This window comes from Sus scrofa, chromosome 8 (genome assembly GCF_000003025.6).
Source record: "Sus scrofa isolate TJ Tabasco breed Duroc chromosome 8, Sscrofa11.1, whole genome shotgun sequence".
Lineage (NCBI taxonomy): Eukaryota > Metazoa > Chordata > Mammalia > Artiodactyla > Suidae > Sus > Sus scrofa.
The window spans coordinates 42,680,825-42,708,739 of record NC_010450.4 but is presented as its reverse complement, the minus strand read 5'-3'; the positions used below and the strand labels follow the sequence as shown (position 1 = coordinate 42,708,739).

The 27,915-nt window shown below is 36.4% G+C and overlaps 1 protein-coding gene across 4 annotated transcripts in view; it reads left to right on the top strand.

Annotated features, from left to right (window-relative positions):
• The window catches only part of MAP9 (microtubule associated protein 9), a 52,921-nt gene extending 25,298 nt beyond the window's left edge, over nt 1–27,623 (top strand). For 3 of the 4 annotated variants that reach the window (XM_021101277.1, XM_021101278.1, XM_021101280.1), the window contains 9 exons: nt 6,918–7,011; nt 8,724–8,962; nt 10,677–10,747; nt 12,059–12,227; nt 13,479–13,568; nt 15,526–15,687; nt 16,073–16,218; nt 16,379–16,532; nt 26,643–27,623. In XM_021101277.1, the coding sequence (XP_020956936.1) occupies nt 6,918–7,011; nt 8,724–8,962; nt 10,677–10,747; nt 12,059–12,227; nt 13,479–13,568; nt 15,526–15,687; nt 16,073–16,218; nt 16,379–16,532; nt 26,643–26,765 (1,248 nt within the window). In that variant the 3' untranslated portion in view covers nt 26,766–27,623. The remainder of the gene's footprint in view (nt 1–6,917; nt 7,012–8,723; nt 8,963–10,676; nt 10,748–12,058; nt 12,228–13,478; nt 13,569–15,525; nt 15,688–16,072; nt 16,219–16,378; nt 16,533–26,642) is intronic. The other variant, XM_021101279.1, reaches the window with a different exon arrangement.

The window sequence follows — 27,915 nt, the reverse complement described above, 5'->3', positions numbered from 1 at the left end:
TTATTTTCAAATAAGATCACATTCTGAGATTCTGGGCAGACATGAATTTTGAAGGAACACTCTTTGTACTGGTTGTGATAACACTAATTGCTCTTGACGATGCTTTTCCATGTCCCTTAATTAAATAAAAAAGTATTCCTAAAGTTTTTAAAGTAACATCATATTATGACAAAATTTAATTGAAAAATATCTGCCTGTAATCCCACCATCTGATAACAACTATGTCCATTATTCTTATTTCCTTTTGGGTTGTTTTTCTGAACTTTTTCATCGTATTTGTCATCTTAACATTTATCATGTTGTGTATCATGCTCTTTTTTAAGAAAAAAAAAAATCTCTTAACATTAGGTCATGAATTGTTTCCATGTTGCTGGGTGATCTTGAGACTTGTTCACCTTAATGACTATAACACAGCCCATAATGTAGAGCTGTTATCTTATTGTTGGGTATATTAGATACTTATGTTTTTAATAATCTAAATTTTCCATATTCTTCATTATAAAAATTTTCCTGATTATGCTATGTATCTTCTTTAAGCCTGCCTTCACTGGGACTTCCCATTTATGTTTTGTCCAACTCTTCTCTCTTCTAAATCTATAACCTTTGGACCTAGATGGATCTATTTTCATCTCCATTCAACTATGCTCAAGCCTCTTTAATTTTGAATAAACTCTAATTTGATATTGTACCTCTCTCTCTACTGCCTTACCTTCCTGCAGATGTCACAGCTAGATATTATAAGGGTGACATTTTTTTTTTCTTTCTTGCTATATGTTCACTTTCCAATTTTCCTGTGTGTGTGTAAGATGATACACACATGTTTATATTTTTAATTAAACATATAATTATACATTAAATTAACTCTGCATTCCTGACATAAAATCTAGTTGATTGCATATTTTAGTGTGGGATTTGATTTCTTTTTCTTTTCTTTTTTTTTGTCTTTTTAGGGCTGCACCTGCGGCACATGGAGGTTCCCATGCTAGAGGTCTAATCGGAGCTATGGCTGCCAGCCTACGCCAGAGCCACAGCAATGTCAGATCCAAGCTACGTCTGCAACCTACACCACAGTTCACGGCAACACCGGATCCTTAACCCACTGAGTGAGGCCAGGGATCTAACCCGCAACCTCATGGTTCCTAGTCAGATTCATTTCCTCTGTGCCACCACAGGAACTCTGGATTTGATTTCTTAATATTTTCTTAAGACTTGTACATGTATGTTTATGGAGGCTATTTGTCTATAATTTTTTTACTTACAATGGAATATACGAAGATATGAGTGTTATCAGGCATGAGTATCATATGTATGGGGGGATGCCTCTTCCACCTTTCTTTTCCTTTTTTGGGGGGAGGGGGGTGCTACACCTGTGGCATATGGAGGTTACTAGGTCACAGCAGTAACCTGAGGCACAGCAGTGACTATACTATATCCTTAGCCCACCGAGCCATTAGGGAACTCCCCCTCTTTTACTTTCTAAAAGTTTGTTTAGTATGAAACCAGTATCATTTTGAACTTAATTGAGAAAATTCACCAGTGAAATTATCTGGGCCTGGAGTTTTCTCTGTGGGAAGGTCCTGGTACTAAATTTTTTTTTCAATAGGTATTTTGGTATATAGATTTTCTGCTTCATCAGTTTGGTAATTTATTTCTGTTTAGAAATTTGTCCTCTTTATCTGAGATAATGAATTTATAAGCAAAGTTGTTTGTGATATTCCCTTCCTTATCCTTTTGATAACTTACAGTTATCATGATAGTCCATCTTTTATTTCCAATATATAGTTTGTGTTTTCTGTCTTTCTTATTCAATTTTGATGGGCATTGTTCCTTTTGTTTCATTTTGTAAAAACCTTTTTTCTTTTTTTTTTGTCTCTTTTTGTCTTTTTGTTGTTGTTGTTGTTGCTATTTCTTGGGCCGCTCCCGCGGCATATGGAGGGTCCCAGGCTAGGGGTTGAATCGGAGCTGTAGCCACCGGCCTACGCCAGAGCCACAGCAACGCGGGATCCGAGCCACGTCTGCAACCTACACCACAGCTCACGGCAACGCCGGATCGTTAACCCACTGAGCAAGGGCAGGGACCGAACCTGCAACCTCATGGTTCCTAGTCGGATTCGTTAACCACTGCGCCACGACGGGAACTCCCAAAACCTTTTTTCTAACAACTAACATTGGCTTTGTTTTCTCTATTGTTTATTTATGGCTTCATTGATTTTCACTCTTTATTATTTCTCTCTTTTATTTTCTTTTGGTTCAATTTGCTTACCTTTTAGTTGGAAAACATGTCCATTCTAGGCTGTTCATTAAAACCATTGAAAGTTATAAATTTTCCTCTATGCACTGACTAGAAGCACTCAATTTTTTTTATGCCACTGTTGTCATTACCATTTCTTTACATATACTTTCTAATTTTCCTTGTGATCTCTTTTCTGACCAGTTATTTTATGGTGAATGATTTTATTTTCAAATTTTTGGATTTTCTTTAGATATACTTCTGCATTGGTTTAATTATTAATATCAGGTTAATATTTCCTTTTTAAAATTTCTGTTGGAGCATCAGTAGAATAATATAACAGAGTTTTTAGAAGAGCTAGATGGTATAACCTTCATCAGTATGTTCAGGGCCATAAACAGGTTTTTATGTCATTGAGAGGTAGGTGATTTACAATTTTATTTTATAAATTTTATTATAGTTGGCTTCCAATGTTGTGCTAGTTTCAGGTGTACTGCAGAGTAAATCAGTTATACATATATCCATTCTTTTTTTCCATGTGGGTTATTACAAACTATTGAGTAGATTTTCCTGTGCTATACAGTAGGTTCTTGTTAATTATCTATTTTTTTGTAACAGTGTGTATGTGTTATTTCCATCCTCTTAATTCCTCCCTTCCTCCTTTGGTTTCATCCATGGTGACCATAAGATTGGTTTTGAAATCTGTGAGTTTGTTTCTCTTTTATAAATAAGTTCTTTTATATCATTTTTATTAGATTCCATGCATAAGTGATATCTTATGATATTTGTCTTTCACTGTCTGACTAACCTCACTCAGTATGATAATTTCTGGGTCCATCCATTTTGCTGCAAATGGCATTATTTCATTGTTTTTTTTCTTTTTAGGGCTGCACTTGCGACATATGTCCCAGGCTAGCAATCCATCTAATCTAATTTGTGATCAGAGAATATGTCTTATACAAATTCACATTTTTAAAAATTGAGTTTCTTTTCTTTCTTTTTTTTGATGGCCCAGCCTAAGTGTGTCTTGTAAAAGTTCTATGTGCATTTACAAAGAATGTGTGTTCTGCAAGTGTTGGATATAAAGGTTCTATAATTTCATTTTGATCAAGATGGTTAGTAGTGTTATTCAGATCTTCTCTATTCTTACTGAGTTTTTGTCTAATTAATTAATTGTTTAAAATTTTCTAATGGTCCAACCTAGAGTGTGTTAAAATCTCTAGTTATATTTGTGAACTTTGCTATATGTCCTTTCAGTCCTGTCAGCATTCTGTGCCTCTGTTATTAGATACATACACTTTTATTATTATGTCTTGACCCTGTTTAGCATTATGAAATATTTCTATCTATGGTAATGCTCTATATCTTGCAATTTCTTTTATCTAACTTTTCAGTGTTTTGGTATTTGCATGGTATAACTTTTCTGTAATTTTCCTTTCAAACTATTTGTGTCTTTTTCTTTAAATACCTCATATAATAGCAGTTTAGTATTACTTTTTTTTTTTTGTTTTGCTTTTCAGAGCTGTGCCCCTGGTATATGGAGGTTCCCAGGCTAGGGATCTAATCAGAGCTGTAGCCGCCGGCCTACACCACAGCCACACGGGATCCAAGCCTTGTCTGCAACCTACACCATAGCTCACGGCATCGCCAGATCCTTAACCCACTGAGCAAGGCAACGGATGGAACCCACAATCTCATGGTTCCTAGTCAGATTCGTTTCCACTGCACCACAATGGGAACTCCCTAGTATTACTTTTTAAAAATCATATCTGACAGTCTTTTTAATTGTCCATTGATAAATCCATTATTCCATTTGTGAGTGTTTCATTCATATGCTTTTAATGTAAGTACACTTTGGTCGAATTTGTTATGTTTTCTGTTTATTTCATCCATTTTAAAAATTGATGTTTTTCCTCTATAACTCATTTCCTGCCTTTTTTTTTTTTTCTTCGGAGTTAACACATAAGTTTTAGTTTTCCATTGGATTTCTCTAATGTCTTTTTAGCTGTACCTACTTGCATTACATTTTTAGTAGCTGTTGTGTGGATTAAGAGATGTGTCTATAGGTGATCCCAATACAGTTGACACTTTTTTCACATTTAAATTAGAACTCTTGTCAGCGTAGTTCTGTACACTCCCTCTTCCATCATGCTGGTATTGTCACATATGTTACACCTGCATATGATAGAATTCCCACAATACAGTGTTATAACTTTCTTTAAAAGGCCTTTTAAACTTTTTGTCTTAGACTTTTTAAAGAACTGAAAGAAGAAAATGACAAATATCTATAGTTTTCTTATATATATACACCATTCTGGGGAATCTTCATTTCTTCCTATAGATCCAGGTTACTTTCCAGTTTATATAACTTCAATCTTAAGAACTTATTTTTGCATTTCTTGTGATGTGTATTTGCCAGTAATGGATTCTCTCTGTGTGTTACTTATCTAAGAAATACTTACTTTATCTTCATTTTCAAAAGATGGCTTAGCTGAATATATACTTTTTGGCTGACAGTTCCCTTCTCCTTTCCCCAGCTCTTTATAGGTTTCCTTTGTTCCTGGCCCCTATTATTTCTTTGGGGAAATCAGCAAAAATTTATTTTGCTGTCCTCAGTATATAATGTTTTGGGGCTTTCTGGCTGCCTTCAGAATTTTTTAAAATCTTAAAAGATCTTAAACATTTTGTCCTTTCTTTGAATTAGAACAGTTTGATTACAAGGTACCTAGGTGTGGTTTTCTTTGTATTTATCCTGCTTGGTTTTTGTTGAGTTTTCAGGATCTGTAAACTAATACTCTCCATGAAAATGGTAAATTTTTTTTAAAAAATTCTATTTTATTTTTCTTTCCTCTTATTTGTACATGTGCATTGAAATTTCTGCTATCTCACTGATTTCTAAAGTTCTTTCATGTTTCTTCAATTTTTTTCCCTTCATTTTCTTAGACTGAATAATTTGTATTTGCTGTGTTTCAAGTTCAGTGCCCTTTTCTGCCATCCCTGATCTGTTAAGTCTCTCCAGTGACTTTTTTTTTTTTATTTCAGTAGTGTTCAACTCTAGAATTTACATTGGTATTTTTTTTAAATCTCTCATAATGAGATACTACATCTCTTTAGCCACTATGTACACATTTCTCATTAAGTGCTTGAACATATTTATAATACTTTAAAGTTATTGTTTGCTGATTGCAATGTTTGGGTCATCTCTGGATTGGTTACTGTGGATTTTTTTTTTTCATGAGTATGCATCAGCCATTTTCTGTTACTTTACTTATTTATTATCTTGATTGAATACTTGGCATTATGAATGATATGGTGTAAAGATTCTGGATTCTGTTATGTTCCTCTGAACATATGTTCTAGCACATAGATATTATGGCTAGACTCAAATTCCAGCTCTCTCTCCCTTGCCAAGGACAATGACTGAAGTATATCTCTGCTTATTTTTTTACTTTCTAGCTACTGTGATTTTATAGGTCCCTCTGAGGCTTTTCTCATGCCATGGATAGATAACCCAGGGGTTTGAGGTGGATATTATATGCAGATTTCAGAGTTCATGCCATGTGCAGCTCTTCTCCAAATTTAACAACTGATCTTCTAGTCCTAAACTCTACCCTTATTCAGTCCAGGAAGGCAATAGCCTTCTACTACTTGAGCTGCACTGTTGGTGAAGTTTCCTCAGAAAAAAAGCTACTGAATGTATCAGCCTTTCTGCCATCTTCTCAGATGGTTTTTCTCTGTTACTTTTCACATAGAATTTTCTTTGCAGACTTTTAGAGTGAGACTTATAAAATATTGTGGGAAAGAAAATTAAATTTATTTTTTATGCAACAAAATCAAACTTCTCTCATCATATCATCACCTACAGACTAGAGTGTTATTCTATAAAATAGAGATGTTTAAACATACAAATATAATTATTTCAGGTACAGTAATAACTTTATTTCAAATGTAATTTTGAAGAAAACTAAAGTGCATGAAATCTATGTACTTTTTAATCTAAAATGTTTGAAAGTAGCTGTCTACTTGGTTTTATAAATTGCTTTAGTTTGTACAACTAATATTTGTTTGAAACTAAGGATTTTTACCTATTATATCTAAACTTTCTTAGAAAGTATATACGTAGATAAAGAGATATCAAATATTTGTCTTAAATATGTATGAGGTTAGATTTTAGAGCGGCAAGAGTTTTCAAAATTGCTAAAAAAACAAATATAAAAGTTTCAGTTAAAGAACTAGAGTAGCTCTCTGTGACCCCTTTTAATGATCAAGACCTCAAGGCTTAGAGTTCCTGTCATGGTGTAGTGGGTTAAGAATCTGACTGCAGTGGCTCGGATTGCTGCAGAGGTGTGGGTTCCACCCTTGGCCCTGGCCTGCCATACTGGGTTAAAGGATCTGGCACTGCTGAAATGCAGGGTTAGTCATAGCTGTGGCTGGGATTCAGTCCTTAGCCCAGGAACTTCCAATATTCTGTGGGTGTGGCCATTAAAAAAAAAAAAAAAAGAAGAAGAAGACATCAAGGCTTGAACGTAAAGCGTGTTATAACCTCCATGACTTAACACTTTTGGTGTTTCAGTGGGAAACTCATAATAATGCAGATTTCAGAATTATGAAGTAGTAATAATAATGTTATTGCTCCCCACAACTCTTGAGAACTAAACTTACATAGAAATGCATTTTCTTTAAATAGGATCCATGTTTACCAAGTCTATCATCATCATCCCTTAAAGAAAGTCTTGGAGATTCCTTTTCACCAGGGTCTGGGGAAAAAGCATTCACCACAGGTGGGCATATCAAATTATTCTATCTTATTTGTGAACTCTGTATTGCTTAGAATGCTATTTGTTAAAGAAACCATAATTTACATACTTATGGGAACAATATATGTTTGTATTTGCCTAAACTTTAATTCTGACTATGTGATTTAATAACCATGTGATTTTAGATGCAGAACTTAATCTCTCAGTGCCTCAATGTCCCCAAGTTGTAATAAGCTTCATAATCTCATAACGCTGTGGTGAAAAATAAGTGATGCTATGCATTTTAGCCACTAATCTAATTCCTGGCATAAGCAGAGCATTTGCTATATGTGAGCTATTATTATGTATGTGTTGCTGCAATAAACCACATGATAGGTAGGTGGACTTTTAGAGTGAGACTAAGCTGGATTTCAATCCAGTAACAACCACGTGAGCAAAGTAGCTCATCTTTCTGACCTGAGTATATTGAGCTTTAAAATGGGTATAAGAGTAAGGTGGTTGTGAGAATCAAATTAGTTAATACATGTAAAGCACTTAGAACAGGATTGGTTATTATGTAGTAAGTGTGAGGTATAAGTAGTACCATTATTTCTTTCCTTAATCCTATGATTACAGCTTAATGAGAGCTAAAGGCATAGCTATTTCTAAGACTGGGATGTGTAACTAACATTTATTAACTGCTTACTGTGTAGTATAACTTTTGTCATTTTACAGATGAGAGAAACTAAAGTACAAAGATATTGGGAAACATACCCAAGGTCAGTGATGGAGCTGTAATTTGAATCTTTGGCTCCAGAGTTCTTGTTCTTTTCACTGAAGACATTGATTAGCAGCTTGAAAGACTCCATTAATGATACTTCGAGTCATGAGTACTCTCCAAATATGAATGTATACTTGGGATTATAAAGTGATATTAAATCCAGCTCACCTAAAAACGCATTCCTTAAAAGTGGCTGTAATGAAAGCCACAGAATTAAGACTTGGACAGTAAGGATACAGGTTTGGCCAGCAGATGGATCCTAGTACAACTGAAAGTTGGTCATCATCAGAGAAAGCACTGATTTTCTGTTGTGCATTTTGAAGTGTGGTAAACTCAGAATAATAGGAGTAATTCTATAAAAGCAAAACTGAGTCCTCCATGCCCTAGCTTGAGCCTGTCCCTTGAGCACTGAGAGGATAAGTGCTAGGCCTTCCTTTGCTGCCTCTTTGGTATTAGAGGCAACACTGCATCTTAGTGGGAATGAAATTCTAGAGGGTGGCTTTATTCTCTGTGTGGTGGACCCTTCTAAAATTGAATGCATTTGTGGTTGTCTTTGCATCTATACAATTTCACAGTTGCATTGCTAGTAACTGTAGTAGTTTTAGAGATCTTGTGCCTCTTGTTCTAGCTGAGAAACACAGGCTTTTGAATAGAATAGATACTGCCATCTCACATCAACAAGTGCTTGTGTGTTTATGGGTTAGGGTAGTTATCCCATCCTATTTACTTAATGTGATATTTTTTATAAGTATTAGCTGTGTCAAATGCTTTAATAGATTTAGTAGCCATTTTTCTTTTTTGTAGTTCACTTGGGAAAAAATTCTATTCAACTTGAATAGAATAATTTTCTCCATATTTTATTTTACAAGAAAAAGGGTTTATAGATAGTTTTCATTTAGGGGAAAGTAAATGAATCTTTAATAAACCTTATTAATTCAGAATAGAGATTTAGTTCTATTACTCTGTCACAAAATAGAGCAGAAGGAGGAATGCGCTGAAAACCATAATCCGTTGAAATCAAATGAAAATGAAGAGAACTCATTTTTGATAGACGTTGTTACTATTGCACTTGAGAAACCAAAGGAAACTCAAGTGAGTACTGATGACCTTGAAGAAGAAAAGCAGAAAGCTGAACTGATTATGAATGATGACTTAACAGTTGATGATCCACCACTGTTGCAAGCGCAGAGTATCTTATGCACTGAGTCTGCGAAGGTATTTATATAAAATTCTACCTCCTATACTGCAGCTTAAGACTCAAAACAGAACTATGAATATTTTATCTTCCATGTTAGTCACTTCTGAATTATCTCTGGAAAACTCATCTTTTGATAGTGGTATTATACTTTCAAGTGATTCTTATTCAACAGTATGTTTCATTAAAAATTATCAGAGGTAGGAGTTCCCGTTGTGGCTCAGCTATAACAAGCCCAACTAGTATGCACGAGGACGTAGGTTTGATCCCTGGCATCACTCAGTGGGTTAAGGATATGGGATTGCCATGAGCTGTGGTGTAGGTCACAGACGTGGCTTGGATCTGGCATTGCTATGGCTGTGGTGTAGGCTGGCAACTGTAGCTCCGATTAGACCCCTAGCCTGGGCACTTCCATATGCTGTGGTGCAGCCCTAAAAAGACAAAAAAAAAATTATCAGGGGTATATGATATGATCATAATTCACTTTTAAATGTTTCAGAAATACATACCCAGAAGGGGGTAGGTTTCTAAATGCAGCTGTCTGGAACTATTTCTGGAGGTTTGAATTAGTGAATGGTATTCCTTTGGATATCATTTTTAAATATTTTACAAATTTTAATAAAAATCTTTAAGAAATATTTGTCAACATCCATGCCTATTTAAATGGATGGTCAGGGTCATTATCAGGAATGTTATTATTACCTTGAGAACCAGATTTGTGGTATGTAGGATTTTTTGTCCTTCCACTATATGAACCAGAGTACTATATTGTTAAAATGTATGGTCTAGCATTTTTAGTCTTTATTTGTCCTGAATTTTCTTTTTCTCTTATAGCCACCTTAGCTGGTGGCTATGTGTATTTATTATTGGAGAAGATAAGAGTGTTAGCTGAAAGCTTGCAGTAAAATAGAACTTTTATCATACAGAGTATTAGGTTTCTATTAAATTGTATGGAAAAGGTTCATTAAGCCATGTTGCAGGTATATTGTCCTTAACCACTTTTCCTTAAGAAAAAAACACTAATGCCAAGTCAGGGAGGTGTTTTCATCTGTGCTCTCACTTTAGTGCTAGCACCCATCTGCCTGTGTAAAGTAGAAAAGTTATTCCTTAAAAGGAAGAAGGGTATCCTGGACTTTGTAGACAGTCTTAGAAGTGTTAAACAGAGGTCATTCTAAATTAGAATAGGTGATTTACATAAAACAAGATTATAACATTTATTTTGACTGAATCCTTGGCTTTATTTTTACTCTACTTAGTGATGTTCAGTCTGAATCGAATCATTCCCCTCTAAGGTCTCTTTGTGGGATTCTCATCTTGCAATAAAGTCAGACTCCTCAGTACTCCCTAGAGATCCACACGGTTCTTCCTGGACTTTTTACACCTCAGTTCTCCCTGCCATTCACCGTGCCCCAGCATCTTTCACCTTTTCCTCTTAGAATTATCAAGCTCTTTCCATAGAATATCCTGTGACCCTTTTCTATTCATCGTTTGTCTTAGTGCTGATGTTAAGCCCCAGGGAGGCCATCCCTGTTCACCTCTGTTAAAGTAGCTCCTCCATCTCCTCCGTCAGTGTCACTGGACCCTGGTTTATCTCCTTCATGAGTCACATTTGTTTATTTGTTTATGTGTTTACTGTCAGTCAGCCCTCCCTAAAATGTAGTATCCTTATTTGTTCAAAGTGTCACTGTGATAAAGACAGTAAGGAATCCATCTATGCATTTTTCTATTTCACAGAAAATAATTCAAGATAGAAATATGAAGAATAAAAAGTCAACAAATAAAAGAGTGTCCAGTGCATCTGGCAGGTAATAAATATCATTTTCCCTCAGTTAAGGGTTTACATTCCAACAAAGCTAGTTTTAGTTTAATTTCTATAAAGTAAATTTCATTTGGTGTTACTAATTTTCTCTTTATTTTCATCTCATGAGAAAAATGAAGTAGTTACTTTATGATAAATCCCCTAGTTGATTATATTCTTTTATAGAAAGGAATTGATTAAGGACCCTCCATCCTTTACCTTGCTCCTGGGATAGAGTTTCGTTCTCCTGTTTTTCCTGAGACAATAGATATAAAGTGGTAATAGAGCTGAAGTCCAGCTTTCTTCTGCATGAAACATTATACTTTAAAGGTTTTTGAGGTTCCGTGGACTAAGTTGGTTTATTGAAATGATAAGAACTGACATAACTTCATTCACATTGATGATAATGGATGCCTAATTCATAAATGCTAATCAGAACCTTCTGAATCTTTTGAATTTTCATTAGTCAAATAGAACAAGGATCAGCAAACTTTTCTGTAAATTGTTGGCTGTGTGATCTCTGTTGTAATCACTCAGCTATACTATGTAGCAGGGAAGCCACCATTGGCAATATGTAAATATATGAAATAGTTGTGGTGCAATAAACTTTACATACCAGAATAGATGGTGGGCCAGATTGTCACACCAGCCCCTGAAATAGAGGATATTTGTATAACTTTATATTTACATTTAAGATGGTTTATGTAACAAAATAAAGAAATTATTAAAGCGTACGTATTAATACTGTTTTTTTCCATGTAACTTGAGCTTCAGTCCATGTTTGTTAAAAATATCCTAATTACAGGGAGTTCCCGTTATGGCTCAGTGGTTAATGAATCCGACTAGGAACCATGAGGTTGCGGGTTCGATCCCTGCCCTTGCTCAGTGGGTTAAGGATCCGGCGTTGCCGTGAGCCGTGGTATAGGTCACAGACGTGGCGTGGATCCCGCGTTGCTGTGGCTCTGGTGTAGGCCGGCGGCTACAGCTCCGATTAGACCCCTAGCCTGGGAACCTCCACATGCCACAGGAGCAGCCCAAGAAATGGCAAAAAGACAAAAAAAAAAACAAAAAACCTCCTAATTACAGATACCTAAAAAAGAAAACTACTTGAAGCTATGTAACTTAAAGTAAGGAAACTTAAATTATGTTGAATGGGAGGTGGGTCTTTGTATGCTAAGACTACATCATTTTCAAAATAATTATAGTTTATGAAATTATAATGTAATTTTCAAATTTAGTAGTTGAAAATTCTAATGAATATTTCTTCCATCAAGTGCAGTTGTTAATAGTTTGTCTTGATTCATTTGAATCTTTTCAGATTAATGACCTCTGAGTTCTTAAAGAAATCTAGTTCTCTAAGGAAAACTCCATCAACAGCCCCTACTTCTCACTATTTAGGGACTTTGAGAGTCTTGGACCAAAAGCCTTCACAGAAACAGAACACAGAACCTGGCAGAGCAGATAACATAAGGGCAGCTGTTTATCAGGTAAAAAGAAAAACAAATTAATGAGAAGAATTAATCATTTATGGTGCATTTATCAGGTAATAAAAATGACTCTGTCAGAAATGATAAAAATTTAATAATTTATTTCCTTTATAGTACCTGAGCCATCTAAAGCTTTTTCTTTTACTAAATTATTTACTTCCAAGGAATTCCTGTTGTGGCACAGTGGAAACAAATCTGACTAGTATCCATGAAGATTCGGGTTTGATCCCTGGCCTCACTCAGTGGGTGGGGGGATCCATTGTTGCTGCGAGGTGTGGTGTAGTTTGCAGGCATGACTCGGATCCCATGTTGCTGTGGCTGTGGTGTAGTCTGTGAGCTGTAGCTCCAATTAGACCCCTAGCCTGGGAACTTCAATATGCTATGAGTGTGACACTAGAAAGCAAAAAAAAAAAAACTTTCTTCCAAGCTTTCATTAACTGATTATAGTTTTTAAAGAAAGAGAATATGCCATAGCTATTAATAAAAAATAAAGCAGAACCAAAATACATTTAAGGTATACCTATGTTTTTATACTTTTTTTCCTTAAAGTTTATATTGTTAAGAACAAAAAGGGTTTTAATTTTTTTCTCTTCCTTTCCTGAGACTTTCTGTACTTGAGTTAAACTTAGAAAAAAGCCTTCCTGATTTTTTTGTTTCAAAAAATGGGGTTTTTTTTTGTCTTGTTCTATAAAATATAGCTCATTCTAGAAAACTGCCTGTGAATTTCAGAGAAAAATGTTTCTATGTGCATTATATTCAATCTTTGAAACCTGTTCTTTTTTTTTTTTTTTTTTAAGCTTTTAAAAGGACCATGCCTGTGGCATATGGAAGTTTCCAGGCTAAGGGTCAAATCAGAGCTGCAACTGCCAGTCTACACCACAGCCACAGCAATGCAGGATCCGAGCTGCATCTTCAACCTACATCGAAGCTCCTGGCAAGGTCCTTAACCCACTGAGCAAGGCCAGTGATCAAAACTACATCCTCATAGATTCTATTTGGGTTCATTACCGCTGAATCACAATGGGAACTCCTGAAATCTGTTCTTAATATTTAATATGTAAGATAATATACATGTGATCTTCTTAATTCATGTTCATCTTTTTTTATTGGAATATTACCAGAAAAAGAAAAATTTATAAGTGCTGCGTTTTGATTTTGTAAAGTTTTGATCAGAAACATTTCAGAAATGAATAGAATTCTAATTCATTTGTAAAACTTTGAATATCATATAGCTTTTTCTTGTTCCCACAGGAGTGGTTAGAAAAGAAAAATGTATATTTACATGAAATGAACAGAATTAAAAGAATTGAGAGCGAAAACTTAAGGATTCAAAATGAACAGGTATTTCAAAATAATAGAAGTAAAAAATATTCTGCATTTTTAAGTCAATAAAATAGTCACAAATGTTTAATATTTCCAAATAAACTTTTTTAAATGATGAAATAACTTGTATATAAAAGAACTGATTTTCAATTTTATTTCTCTGGTACTTTATACATTTTTAGTTTGGTACATATTATAACTGTTTTACATGAAAATACAGATACACCAGGACATTTATTTTTTATTTTTTTATTTTTTTGTCTTTTCTAGGGCCACGCCTGCAGCATATGGAGGTTCCCAGGCTAGGGGTCGAATCAGAGCTGTAGCCGCTGGCCTACACCAGAGCCACAGCAACACAAGATCCGAGCTGTGTCTGTGACCTACACCACAGCTCATGGCAATGCCAGATCCTTAACCCACTGAGCAAGACCAGGGATTGAACCTACAACCTCATGGTTCCTATTCAGATTTGTTAACCACTGAGCCACAATGGGAACTCCAGAGACGTTTATTTTTTATATGTGTGGAATAGGTTTGGCACTACTGATTACGAATTTTATTTTTTCTTGGGACCCCTTACCTACTTTATTCTTTAAAAACTGGCTTCAATATTACAACTTAGCCAAGACAATAAAGGGCCATCAGACAATAACCTTCATTTTTCCTCTTTTCTATCTTGAGTTTTGTATGTATCTTTAAGACTAGCCCCCTACCTGAGCTTTAGCTGGTATCCTTAGCCCTATGTAGAGCTGAGCTCTCATTTCAGTCCCTCCTGTACTTCACTCTCTGCCTCTTTCTCCTGCCTTGGAGCCTGCAATATGCTCACTTCTTTCCTATCTTCTAAAGTAAATCCCTGGAAGAATAACAACAACAACCCTTCATTGTCCTTTTTTATGCTGCCAAGAAGAGAAACATACTTACCCTCACATAGCACTATGTGGGCCTGCCTGCAGGGGCCGTGCCTGGACACTGGCACCACACTTGCCGTAGTACCTGCCACTAGGTGCCAGACCCCTTCTCTTCTGGTCTTCACAGTTCAGTGTGGTAGGTCATGCTTTTACCTCTAAATTATGTTGTCTCCATCATCAGGCTTTATGTTATTTGGTGCTGAGCAGTATTAGAAGGCAAACATAGAATACTGTGGGATTAGACTGAAGTTAAGTTATAGCACACTTGCTATTACTACATATTCACCTACATATTTCCAATCTGGCATGTTTTCAATATTTTGGTTATGTTTATGCCGTAAGAATTTTATGCTCTGAAGGCAGAGCATAAAAACGCTGGTTCAAAGCAAAGATTTCTGGTTTACTCTGTGACTTGACCAGTTTACCTTATTCTGCTGACTTCTAAACTTATAACTTTCCTGATATTTTTCTTTTAATGTAATATTTTACTGTGGGCACTTTTCAGTATAACATAGGCTATTATGGTTTATTTTGATAACACTTGTTCATTAAACTTCCAAAGAAAGTTTCTTTCGATGAATAGTAGTAGATCTATATCTAAGAAATACTTACAAAAGACTTTTTCTTTTTTTTGCTTTTTTAGGGCGGTACCTTCAGAATATGGAAGTTCCCAGGCTAAGGGTCAAATTAGAGCCACAGCTACCAGTCTGTGCCACAGCCACAGCACATGAGACCCAAGCTGCATCTGTGACATAAACCACAGCTCATGGCAATGCCAGAACCATAACCCACTGAGCGGGGCCAGGGATCAAACTGGAATCCTCATGGATATTAGTAGGGTTTGTAACCCACTGAGCCACAATGGGAACTCCCAAAAAAGGACATTTGAAATGCAGTGAATTAATTCAGTAACTTTTTTTTACAAATCAACTTTTCTGAATCATTTTAAATAAATTACTTTGAAACCTAATTTGATGAATAAATATGAAGGGAATTAAAGATAAATGCATATGTGTATGTATTTGTCTATTTGTACCTACACATAAACTATTATCTTTCCATGACAGAAAAGAGCTACTAAGAGAGAAGAAGCCTTAGCATCATTTGAGGCCTGGAAAGCCATGAAAGAAAAGGAAGCAAAGAAGGTAGCTGCCAAAAAAAGGCTTGAGGAAAAAAACAAGAAGAAAACTGAAGAAGAAAATGCTGTGAAAAAAGGAGAAGCACTGCAAGTATGCAATGGCTTTGAATAGCTTTCTTTTTATTTTTTTTTCTTTTTTCTTTTTAGGGCTGCACCTGTGTCATATGGAAGTTCCCAGGCCAAGGGTTGAATCAGAGCTGCAGCTGAGGCCTACACCACAGCCATGGCAGCATTGGATCCAAGTCGCATCTGTGACCTTGTGGCAATGCTGGATCCTTAACCCACTGAGCAAGGCCAGTAATCAAACCCGCAGCCTCAGGAACCCCATGTCAGGTTCTTAACCCACTGAGCCACAACAGCAACTCCTGAATATACTTTTTAATTCCTTTTAAGTATTTGAAAATTAGTGATAAACTATGTTTTACTTATTTTATTATATTTATATTAAATAAGAAAATAATTCTGAACTTTTTCAGGCTTTTGAAAAATGGAAAGAGAAAAAGATGGAGTATCTTAAAGAGAAAAATAAAAAAGAGAAAGAATATGAAAGAGCAAAGAAACAGAAAGAGGAGGAAACTGTTGCTGAGAAAAGGAAAGATAACTTAAATGCTCTTGAAAAATGGTAATCCAAAATAATAAATGTTTTCATAGATGTTAAATTAGTTAACACTAAATTTAGACTTTTCTAAAATTTATTTACTTAAATGTTATTAATGCATTCAGTTTCATTATTGCAAAGATACATTAGGAAGTCTATCATATATTCTCATTTAATTGTCCAGTGTTTTGTACTATCCTAATAGGAATGAAAAAAAAGAAGCTTTTTTCAAAGAAAAGGAAAAAGAGAAAAGAAATGAGAAAAGAAAAGAAGAACTGAAAGAAGCTGAGAAAAAAGATAAAGATAAACAAGCTCTTGATGAATATGAAAAGTGGCTGGTAGGTGTTATTGATGTACTTGTGTCTTTTTTTTGTCTTTTGTTTTGTTTTTGTTTTGGCGGCCACATGCAGGACATATGGAAGTTCCCAGGCTAGGGGTCAAATTGGAGCTGCAGCCACTGGCCTACACCACAGCCACAGCAACGTCACCTACAATGTAGCGTGCAGCAACATCAGATCTTTAACCCACTGAGCAAGGCCAGGATCAAGCCCACATCCTTATGGATACTAGTTGGATTCTTAGCCTACTGAACCACAATGGGAACTCTCACTTGTGTCTTTTTTTTTTAGGGCCACAGGTGTGGTGTATGGAAGGTCCCAGGCTAGGGGTCAAATCAGAGGTACAGCTGCCAGCCTATGCCACACCCAAAGCAATACTGGATCCAAGCTGCATCTGCAGTCTACACCACAGCTCGTGGCAACACTAGACCCTTAACCCACTGAGCAGGGCCAGGGATTGAACCCACATCCTCATGGATACTAGTCACATTTGTTTCTGCTGAGCCACAACGGGTACTCCCACATGCGTCTTTTAAATGAACATGTTTGTGACTTTTCTGTCCCTAACTCCATTTCTGTTTGTCTTATGCTTACTGACAGTTTCTACCTGGAATATGCTTTGTTGAATTAATTCCCTCCTACATATGTAATAATTTCTTTGATTTACTCATCTCTATTAATGATTTAGCCATTCTGTAAAGCACTCAGGCTTGGGAGTTCCCATTGTGGTGCATCGGAAATGAATCAGACTAGTATCCGTGAGGATGCGGGTTCTATCCCTGGCCTTGCTCAGTGGATTGGGGAATCTGTTATTGCTGTGAGCTGTGGGGAAGGTCACGGATGCAGCTCTGATCTGGCATTGCTGTGGCTACGGTATAGGCTGGCAGCTACAGCTCTGATTTGACCCCTAGCCTGGGAACTTCCATATGCCACAAGTATGGCTCTAAAAAGCAAAAAAAAAAAAAAAAAAAAAAAAAAAAAGCACTCAGGCTTAAAATTTCAGTCATAATTTTCTTTCTTACTTGTCCCCCCCACCACATTTAGTCACTTACCAGGTATGTCCATTCATCCTTTGCAATACTTCTTATATCTAAAATCATAAAAAGCTGACAAATGTTCTACCAAAGGTATACCAGGTTAGTTTAGGGGGAACTTAGTCATGACAAATTGTATTTAATAAGAAAGTGATTTCATTTTTACTTTCTTTTGAGTTTTGTGATGACCTCGAGAAGAAGGTCTTCTTTAAGTGATTTTTTTCTTTTTCCTTTTTAGGGTTGCATTCATGGCATATGGAAGTTCCCAAGCTAGGGGCCGAATCAGAGCTGCAGCTGTAGGTCTACACCACAGCCACAGCAACATGGAATCTGAGTAGTGTCTCTGACCTACACCACAGCTCATACCAACACTCTATCCTTAACCCTAGCATCCCCATGGATACTAGTCAGGTTCATTACTGCTGAGCCACAACAGGAACTCTTAAGTAAGTTCTTAATGAAAGAAAGCAGGTTTGAAATTTGGGAGAAACAGTATCTAGCACAAGTTTATATTTTTTGTTTGCTTCAGTGTACTAATATTTACTTTTCATTCCTGTCAAGCAAAATACTATTTTATAGTTTAAAATATCAATGTAAGTATGTATTTTATTAGTTGATTTTTGTGGGGTTTGTTTTTTGTTTTGTCTTTTTGGTTTTTTTCTAGGGCTGCTTCTCGCGGCATATGGAGGTTCCCAGGCTAGGGGTCTAATCGGAGCTGTAGCCACTGGCCTACACCAGAGCCACAGCAACTCGGGATCTGAGCCGCGTCTGCAACCTACACCACAGCTCACAGCAACGCCGGATCCTTAACCCACTGAGCAAGGCCAGGGATCGAAGCCACAACCTCATGGTTCCTAGTCAGGTTCGTTAACCACTGAGCCATGACGGGAACTCCTGATTTTTGAATAAGTACTTTATATAAATAGTTAACATATTTATATGAATAGTTAACACATTCACATGGTTCAGCAAAATTTCTCCACAGGGTTTAGGATGTAATAGGTTTTCTTATCAAACTTTTTTTGAATTCATGTCTATAGAAATTTAAGAAAATGTCAACCAGGGTATTTTTTATTTGCATTTCTCTAGTTAGGATTGAGCTTGAGCATCTTTTCATTTGTATAAGGATTATTTGTATTTTTTTCCTGTGAAGTGTCAATCAAAAGCTGATTGTTCATTTTTCCATTGTTCATTTTCTTACTGATTTCTAGAAGCTTTTTTATATACCAGGGAAATTAGCCTATCATTTCTAATATGAGTTATAATTTTTTCCCATTTTGTTGTTGGTCTCTCAACTTTGCTTCCATAAGAATTTTATTTTCAGATATCAAATCTGTCAAAATTTTTTTATGACTTCTGATTTTCAGGCGTAGTTTAAAGGACCCCCTTCATAATTTGAGATCAAAGCTCTCATTTTTCCTTCTAATAACCTTATGATTTTAGTATCTTAATATTTTAACATTTGCCTTACTTAGAATTTATCCTGATGTATGAGTGGAAATACTCAATTTTAATTTTTTCCAAATTCATCTTTCATGAGACAGTCCATCTTTAACTCACTTTTAGAGGTACTGGCTTTGTTATATGATACATGAGATACAGTCCCATATTGGGACTCTAGGGTCTCTTTGTTTCTTGATTTTCTGTTTCATTGGTCAGTCTCATTGTACATATATCAGTACCACAGTGTTTCATTATTGGGACTCTGTATATTTTCATGTCTATGAATCTCCTTTCATAGCTCTTTCTTTCAAAGTATTTCTGAATATTCTTTTTTTCCCCACATAAACTATAATCAGTAGTAGCTAGAGAGGTAGACAGGACCCAGTGCAGGCTATTTAAAGATAGGACAGGATTGTGGCTCAATGGGTTGAAGATGCGACATTGCCACAAGCTGCAGCATAGATCCCGTGTTGCCATGGCTGTGGCATAGACTGGCAGCTGCAGCTCTGATTTGACTCCTAGACCAGAACTTCCATGTGACATGGGTGTGACCATAAAAAGAAAAAAAATAAAAATAAAAACAGGATAAAAAGATGAAACATCTAGGAATACACTTAGGAAATGTGCAAGACCAATATGAAGAAAACTTTAGAACACTCCTGAAGGACATAAATGTAGACTTGAGAGAATGGAACAAAACTGCCCTTGGATAGAAAAGCTCAATCTTATAATAATGTTATAAAGATGTCAGTTTTCCCTGAAGTAATTACAAATGTAATGTAAACCTCATAAAAATGGCAACAGAATTTATTGTTGTTTATGTGTTGACTTTAGCACTGCTGTTAAATCCACACACACAGTGGTAAAATGAGGTGATCAAAATTGATTCAGTGGTTTGAATGAGGAAGGGTAGTGTTCTATGATGATTTCCTTAGCTTAAACTCTTAACTAATGCTTTGTTCTAAGAAAAATTTAAAATCTTCTTATATTTAGGAGGTGTATGCTGATTCTGCTGGTATCACCTAGAATAGTAATAGAATATAAATGTTTGTTTTATTTTTACATTGACTTGAAAATGAGATAGAATTTTCTTAATGACTAAGTCATAGTTAGGTATATTATGTTTTGTTGTAGTATCTAGTGGCTTTCTCATTCTAATGAGCCCTGGAGAATAAAAACTCCTCAAAGACCTAAGACAACATAACTCATTTTGGGTTTTTTTTGGCTGAGCATGTGGCATGTAGAAGTTCCTGGGCCAGGGATCAAACCTGCGCCACAACAGTAAGAATGACAATGCTGGATCCTTAGCCCTCTGTGCCACAAGGAAACTCCACCATGACTTGTTTTGATATATAGTATACCCCTACAAATATAGTGCTATCCATAAAAACATCTATATACAATATGTTATAGACCTATTACCAATTTCTTATTGAAATTACCAATTTCTTATTGAAACTTGTTTGCAAAAAAAAAAAAAATGTGGAGTTCCTCTCATGGCGCAGTGGAAATGAATCCGACTGGGAACCATGAGGTTGCTGGTTCAATCCCTGGCCTCACTCAGTAGGTTAAGGATCCAGCGTTGCCATGAGTTGTGGTGTAGGTTACAGACACGGCTTGGATCTGGCATTGCTATGGCTCTGGCATAGGCCGGCAGCTGCAGCTCCAATTTGACCCCTAGCCTGGGAACCTCCATGTGGCCCTAAAAGGACAAAAGAAAAAAAAAAAAGTAAAAATACCCCTATATAGAAGAGCTGATTACTTCAGTGTTCATGTAAAAGAACATCTCAAAATTTTGATGTACAAAACCGAGCATAGAGAGTGAATGATTGATGGGTAAATGCTTTAATGGAAAATTGTAGCCAAAGATCAGGTGAGGGGTTTTTTTTGTCTTTTCGCCTTTTCTAGGGCCACTTCTGTGGCATATGGAGATTCCCAGGCTAGGGGTCTAATTGGAGCCATAGGCACCGGCCTACACCAGAACCACAGCAACATGAGATTTGAGCGGAGTCTGCAACCTACACCACAGCTCACGGCAACGCCAGATCCTTAGCCCACTGAGCAAGGCCAGGGATGGAACCTGCAACCTCATGGTTTCTAGTCAGATTCGTTAACCACTGCACCACGACGGGAACTCCCAGATGAGATATTTCTTCACGCTGGTTTCCAGATTAATTTGTAGTTAACCTGTAATAAAAAAAATGAGCAAAAAGTTCAGATTCCAACAGACAACAGTCAGAAGGACTTTTTAACAAGGCCCCTTTAATTATTACTCAAGATAATATTGATTCATTTTTATTGATATTAGTTGATAATTAAATTCCTCTTTCCTGCCCTGACTTTATAGCACCTGCTGGTAAGCTCAAACTTGCTTTAGGATCTTCTCTCTCCATGTTAAATAAATGGACAGAGAGGTTTGTTCAGTCAGTTTCTGTGGACACAGCTTGGTCACTGCTTTTCCATCACCTGGCTAGAGGTGAGAGGCCTCTCTAAAAGTTCTAGGATGACTGACAGTGGTCCAATTACAGCTTTTATTTTCTCATCTAGGATTCTGAAAGGAGCTTCTTTCTTTGCTATGTCAGGAGAAGCAAGGGTACAGATATTCTCATGATGAAGAGCAAAATGTTAAGACAAAAAAAAAAAAAAAAAAAAAAACCTCACCTTCACTCCCTTTATTTTATGTGAATAATTCCATGTTAATGGAAATCATGTTATCCTCTTCTCCTTATGACATTATCAATCCAAGGTATGTACTGATGAAAGAAGCATAGACACAATTTACCAAAACACCACTCCTCCCAGTCCATCCAGCCTGCAGAGACGGGGTACAGTGACACCACTGCTCTTTTGCAATATGAGGAAACCCATAAACTTCATAGTTTTAGCACAGACTCAAAGAGACAGAGACAATTCAAACTGCAGGATGGAAAGGCCAGACAAATGGTGTTAACATCTCAAGTATTCCTAGGTCATTGTTTAGATGTCATATTCTCAGATATTCAGCCATTTCTTAGAAGAGGATACGTGTAGGGAAGCCAAATGATTCTAAAATTTACCCAATATAATAAAAATGTAAGACTATGGAAGATAATATTTTCAGAATAATATGAAATAGGACTGTACTGATCATGTAATGAAACATGCACTTACCATTCCACTCTCCTGTAAATCAGCATTCTTCTACCTCTTAGATTATTCTCATCAAGCTCAGGATATGGAACTTAAAGAAAAATAAAATTAAACTCTCTTAATTCTTCATTTCCCTCCCACCATAGTCCCACATTTTGCTATTCTTTGTTTTTTTTTTTTTTTTTTACAGCCACATGTGCAGCATGAAGTTCTCAGGCTAGGGGTCGAATTGGAACTGTAGCTGCTGGCCTACACCACAGCCACAGCAATGCCAGATCCGAGCTGCTTCTTCAACCTAGAGCACAGATTGCCACGGTGCCACATCTTTATCCCACTGAGCAAAGCCAGGGATTGAACCTACATCCTCATCCATACTAGTTGGGTTCTTAACCCACCGAGCCACAATGGGAACTCTTGCTATTCTTTTTTTTTTTTTCTGATACTTCATATTTTATTTTTACCTTTTTATGTTTTTTTTATTTTATTTTATTTTCTTATTACTCAAATGAATTTATCACATCTGTAGTTGTATAATGATCATAACAATCTGATTTCACAGGATTTCTATCCCACAGCCCAAGCACATCCCCCCACCCTCCAAATTGTCTCCTCCGGGGACCATAAGTTTTTCAGTGTCTGTGAGTCAGCATCTGTTCTGCAAAGAAGTTCAGTCTGTCCTTTTTTCAGATTCCACATGTCAGCGAAAGCATTGGATGTTAGTGTCTCATTGTATGGCTGACTTCACTTAGCATGATAGTTTCTAGGTCCACCCATGTTGCTAAAAATGCTGGTGTTTCGTTCATTTTAATAGCTGCGTAATATTCCATCGTGTATACATACCACATCTTCTTGATCCACTCCTCTGTCGATGGACATTGAGGTTGTTTCCATGTCTTGGCTATTGTAAATAGTGCTGCAATGAACATCGGAGTACATGTGTCTTTGCGAGTCATGGTTTTCTCTGGGTAGATGCCCAGGAGTGGGATTGCTGGATCCAATGGTAGTTCTATGTTTAGTTTTCTGAGGCATCTCCATACTGCTTTCCACAGTGGTTGCACCAATTTACGATCCCACCAACAGTGTGCTAGGGTTCCTTTTTCTCCACACCCTCTCCAGCACTTATTGTTTGTAGACTTTGGGATGATGGCCATTCTGGCTGGTGTAAGGTGGTACCTCATCGTGGTTTTGATTTGCATTTCTCTAATAATGAGTGATGCTGAACATCTTTGCATGTGTTTTGTGGGCATCTGTTTGTCTTCTTTGGAGAACTGTCTGTTTAGATCTTCTGCCCATTTTTGGATGGGGTTGTTTGTTTTTTTGGTATGGAGCTGCAGAAGTTGTTTATAAATTTTGGAGATTAATCCAATGTCAGTCGATTCACTTGCAAAGACTTTCTCCCATTCTGTGGGTTGTCTTTTTGTGTTGTTTAGGGTTTCCTTTGCTGTGCAGAAACTTTGAAGTGTGATTAGGTCCCATTTGTTTATTTTTGTTTTTGTTGTCAATACTCTGAGAGGTGGATCTGAGAAGATGTTGCTGTCATTTATGTCAGAGAGTGTTTAGCCTATGTTTTCCTCTAAGATTTTTATAGTGTCTGGTCTTATGTCTAGGTCTTTAATCCATTTGGAGCTATTCTTTTTTATAGTTAAACTTCTATCCAGTTTGTTTACACTTCTTTAGTTCTCCATATCCTTTCATCCCAACAGACTCTGGTCTAGTCCCTTTCCTGGAACTGCACTTTGAGAGTCATGATTTTAGGCAGTGTTTAGTGCTGTTTCCTAGCCCCGGGCACTCTCTACAGTTTCCCCTCCTGCTTGTGAGTGTCTCCTCCTCTGCTTACCTCCCATCACTATCTTCCTTCTCCAAGGCATCTGTTAACAGCTCTTTTTCTACCTGTGTTGGAAATGCTACTGTGGCCTGCTAGGTCCCATCTGATGTCACTCATCTGCCATGTTGTTTTCATATGGGACACTCCCCTCCTCCCATCCCACTGGGCTGTACTCACACTGGCTCTCTTGTTTCCTCTCCCACCTCAAGTTTTCCCCACTTTTCAGAACCTCACACTCCCCTTTGTCTCTGCATGGGGTGTCCTCCCCGCAGTGCACACCACTGGTGACTCCATTATCCATCATGCCTTGCTTCAAGTGACTCTCCCCAAATCCACTTTTTTTGAAAGTAAGTACTTTTATTTTTTACCATCACAACAACTCGTTTATATGTTTCATAGAAACACACAATTTGGAATTACCTGTCGTTTATATACTTGTTCATTAATAGCCTGTTTTGAAAGTTCCTTAAGGGATTGGAAGAGTGTATGTGTATTTGCATTTTGTAATCACTGCATGCATGGCTCCCAGTACACTGCTTGACCCAGAGTTAGATCTCAGTGCCTAACGCTGAATGAATAAGCACAAATTACAGTATAGTGCAAGCAGAATAATAGACCTGTGGACCCCTGAAAGGATGTCCTATATGATAAAGTAACACAAATTAATGGGTATGAGGCAACAACAACTGGGATTATTTGTGACATTTGCACATAAAATCACTTCCAACAATTACTGTACAGCAATAGAAACTTCAAAAGAATTAAGGCATTAAATATAACGTGCCAAACAATGGAAGAGTCAAAAGAAAATAAAACCTATTTTATTTATCTGATCTTATGGTGATGATTTGGATGGCTTTCTAAACCTAGAAGTGCTGTAAGAAATAACAAAGGAAAAGATGAACAGATATTAAATTTAAAATCATTAGTACATCAAAATAAAAAGTCAGCATAGGTGTCGTTGGTGGGTAATTTCCTACAACTTTGGAGAATAAATCATCATTGTCCAGCAAAGTTGAACATATTCATACCCTACAAACCACAGTCTCACTCCTAGGTATAGACATGGAGAGAAACACCTTGGCTTATAAGCACAAGGAGTCAAACAGGAATATTTATAGCAACATTGTCTTTGCATGAAGAAAAATTAGAATATGTCTTCAACACAAAAATAGATGAATAAATTGTGATGTGTTGATATACTGGAATTCTGTGCATCAATGAACTAGAGCCACAGCTCCATATAGATGAATCTTAGAAGTGATAAATAGGAGTTCCTATTGAAGCTCTGTAGGTTAGGGACCTGATGTTGTCTCTGTGAGGATGCATGTTCAATCCCTGGCCTGGCTCAGTGGGTTAAGGATCCCGTGTTGCCGTGGCTGTGGCATGGCCTTGGCTACAGCTCTGATTGAACCCCTGGCCTGGGAACTTTCATGGGTGTTGAAGATGCAACCATAAAAAGAAAAGAAAATATGACAAGTAAAATTTCAGAAAGAATATAATAGCATGATACCTTTTAACATAAATTCAAAAAAAACATGCAAAACAAAATTATTTGTGATTTGGGGTTGAATGCATATATAATAAAAGTATTGAGAGATGCACTGTAGCACTCAGCACTATACCAGAGTAATGGTTATCTCTGAGGGTGCAGAGGAAGCAGGTGCAGTGAGGGAGTGGGTACAAGGGCCGCACAATAACTGGTCGTATTTTGGTTCAAAAGGCAGGTAGTGGGTGCCCAGGTTTTGGTTATATGACTCTTTAAAGAGTTTAGTTGTCTATGGTTGAAATATTTCTTAATTTTTTGATAAAAAATTAAGGACTAAAAATAATGTAGATACAACCACATTTATTATATGAAAATATGCAAATTACTAAAAATTACAAGCACTGGTATCCATAAGTTAGAAGAACCAAATAATTGACCAAAAATACACAAAAAGGCTAAAGAAATGAAAATGTGTTCCAGCTCAATAAAAAGCAAAGAAATAACAAGCCTCAATATTTACCTATATGTAAAAACCATGACATATTTGCTGCCATCACATATTTAAACTTTGCATCCAGTAAATGTACTTCCGAGATGCTGTTCTCAAAAAGTCTCTACATGGAATTCCCATCATGGCTCATCAGTTAACAAACCCAACTAGCATCCATGAGTATGCAGGTTTGATCCCTGACCTCACTCAGTGGGTTAAGGATCCGGCATTGCCATGAGCTGTGGTATAGGTCACAGATGGGGCTCGGATCCCATGTTGCTGGGGCTGTGGTGTAGGCCCGCAGCTACAACTCTGATTGGACCCCTAGCCTGGGAATCTCCATATGCCATGGGTGTAGCCCTAAAAAGACAAAAAAAAAAGTCACTACTACCTTCTAATAATTATTCTTTTTATATTATGGCATTATCTTTTCCTATTTAATCATAATTATTTTAAAATATTATCACTGTTAATATTTTTAAAAATTAAGTAATGAATTAATGCTTATTGATTATAAGTATACTTACAAATTTGCAGTGTTCTCTAGCTTTTCCTAGCTGCTATTGCTTTATAACCAATTAAACTAGCAAATGACATTTAAATATCTTGTAATGATTATTTTGTTTTCATCAAACAACTTGATTTGAAAATAATAGTCATAGATATACATACAAATATATAGTTTTTATTTTCTCTTTAGGAAAAGAAAGAAAGGCAGGAAAGAATTGAACGAAAGCAAAAGAAACAGCATTCCTTTCTTGAAAATGAGGTACTTCCTCCATGGAGCCCTCCAAGCAAAACTGTATTCTCAAAAGTGTTTTGATAATTCTTATTCTTCCATTATTTTGTTCTTTATCAGTTCATCAATTTTAGCCAAACTAAGTTTAAAACTATTCATTCAATTATTTATAGTTAGAAGAGTCTGTTTTAATTAAATGCCAATCACATCTGCTGACAGTGAAAATGGTGCTTTGGCATTTAATCAGTGAAAGCACTGAAAGCATTTTTTGCACTGTAGATAAACTGCCTCAAATGAAGTGTTAATAATCAGATTGAAATACATAGTCCTTTATCATGTGCTGATAATTCTTGTAGTCTGATGATCCATCATCACTTTCATTAACCTATGCATGTTATTTAAATATATGTTTATTCCCCAATATGAAAAAGAAATCATGTAGGTACTGATAAAAATGATTGAATTTGTGAATGATTATGCATCTAGATTCAGGTTTTTAAATGAATGCTCACTGGGGAGTATGCATATGTCATTTCTTCTAAAACTAATTTTTAGTTCAAAGCAGTTGCATTAGCTCTGTGCAGGTTAAGAATTTTGGTTAGTTGAGGCAGCATTCAGTAGAACTCCAATTGTCAAGGCTTTTTTTTTTTTTTTTTTTAAGAATGTTGCCTTACTGTAGTGTAGTCCAGCAGCTACAGCTCCAATTCAGCCCCTAGCCTGGGAACTTCCATATGCTTTAGGTGCAGCCCTAAAAAAGACAAAAAAAAAAAAAAAAAAAAAAGAATGTTGCCTTATGAGTATACTTTCTCTGTCCTGCTTAAGTGACAGTCATAGGCACTTTATAATGAGCAGACCTCTGAAATGTGTCTTCCTAAATTCTATCTCACTTTAGTATTTCTTTCTTTTCTTTTTTTTTTTTTTTTTTTTTTTTTATCTTTTTGTCTTTTTGTCTTTTTAGGGCTGCAGCTGCAGCATATGGAAGTTCCCAGGCTAGGGGTCAAATCAGAGCTGTAGCTGCCAGCCTATACCACAGCCACAGCAATGCCAGATCTGAGCTGTGTCTGCAACCTAAACCACAGCTCACGGCAGCACCAGATTGTTAACCCACGAGCAAGGCCAGGGATCGAACTCAAGTCCTCATGGATACTAGATGGATTTGTTACCACTGAGCCACGATGGGAACTCCTCACTTCTGTATTTCATTGCTATTAGAAGAGATCTGTTTTGTGGTAGT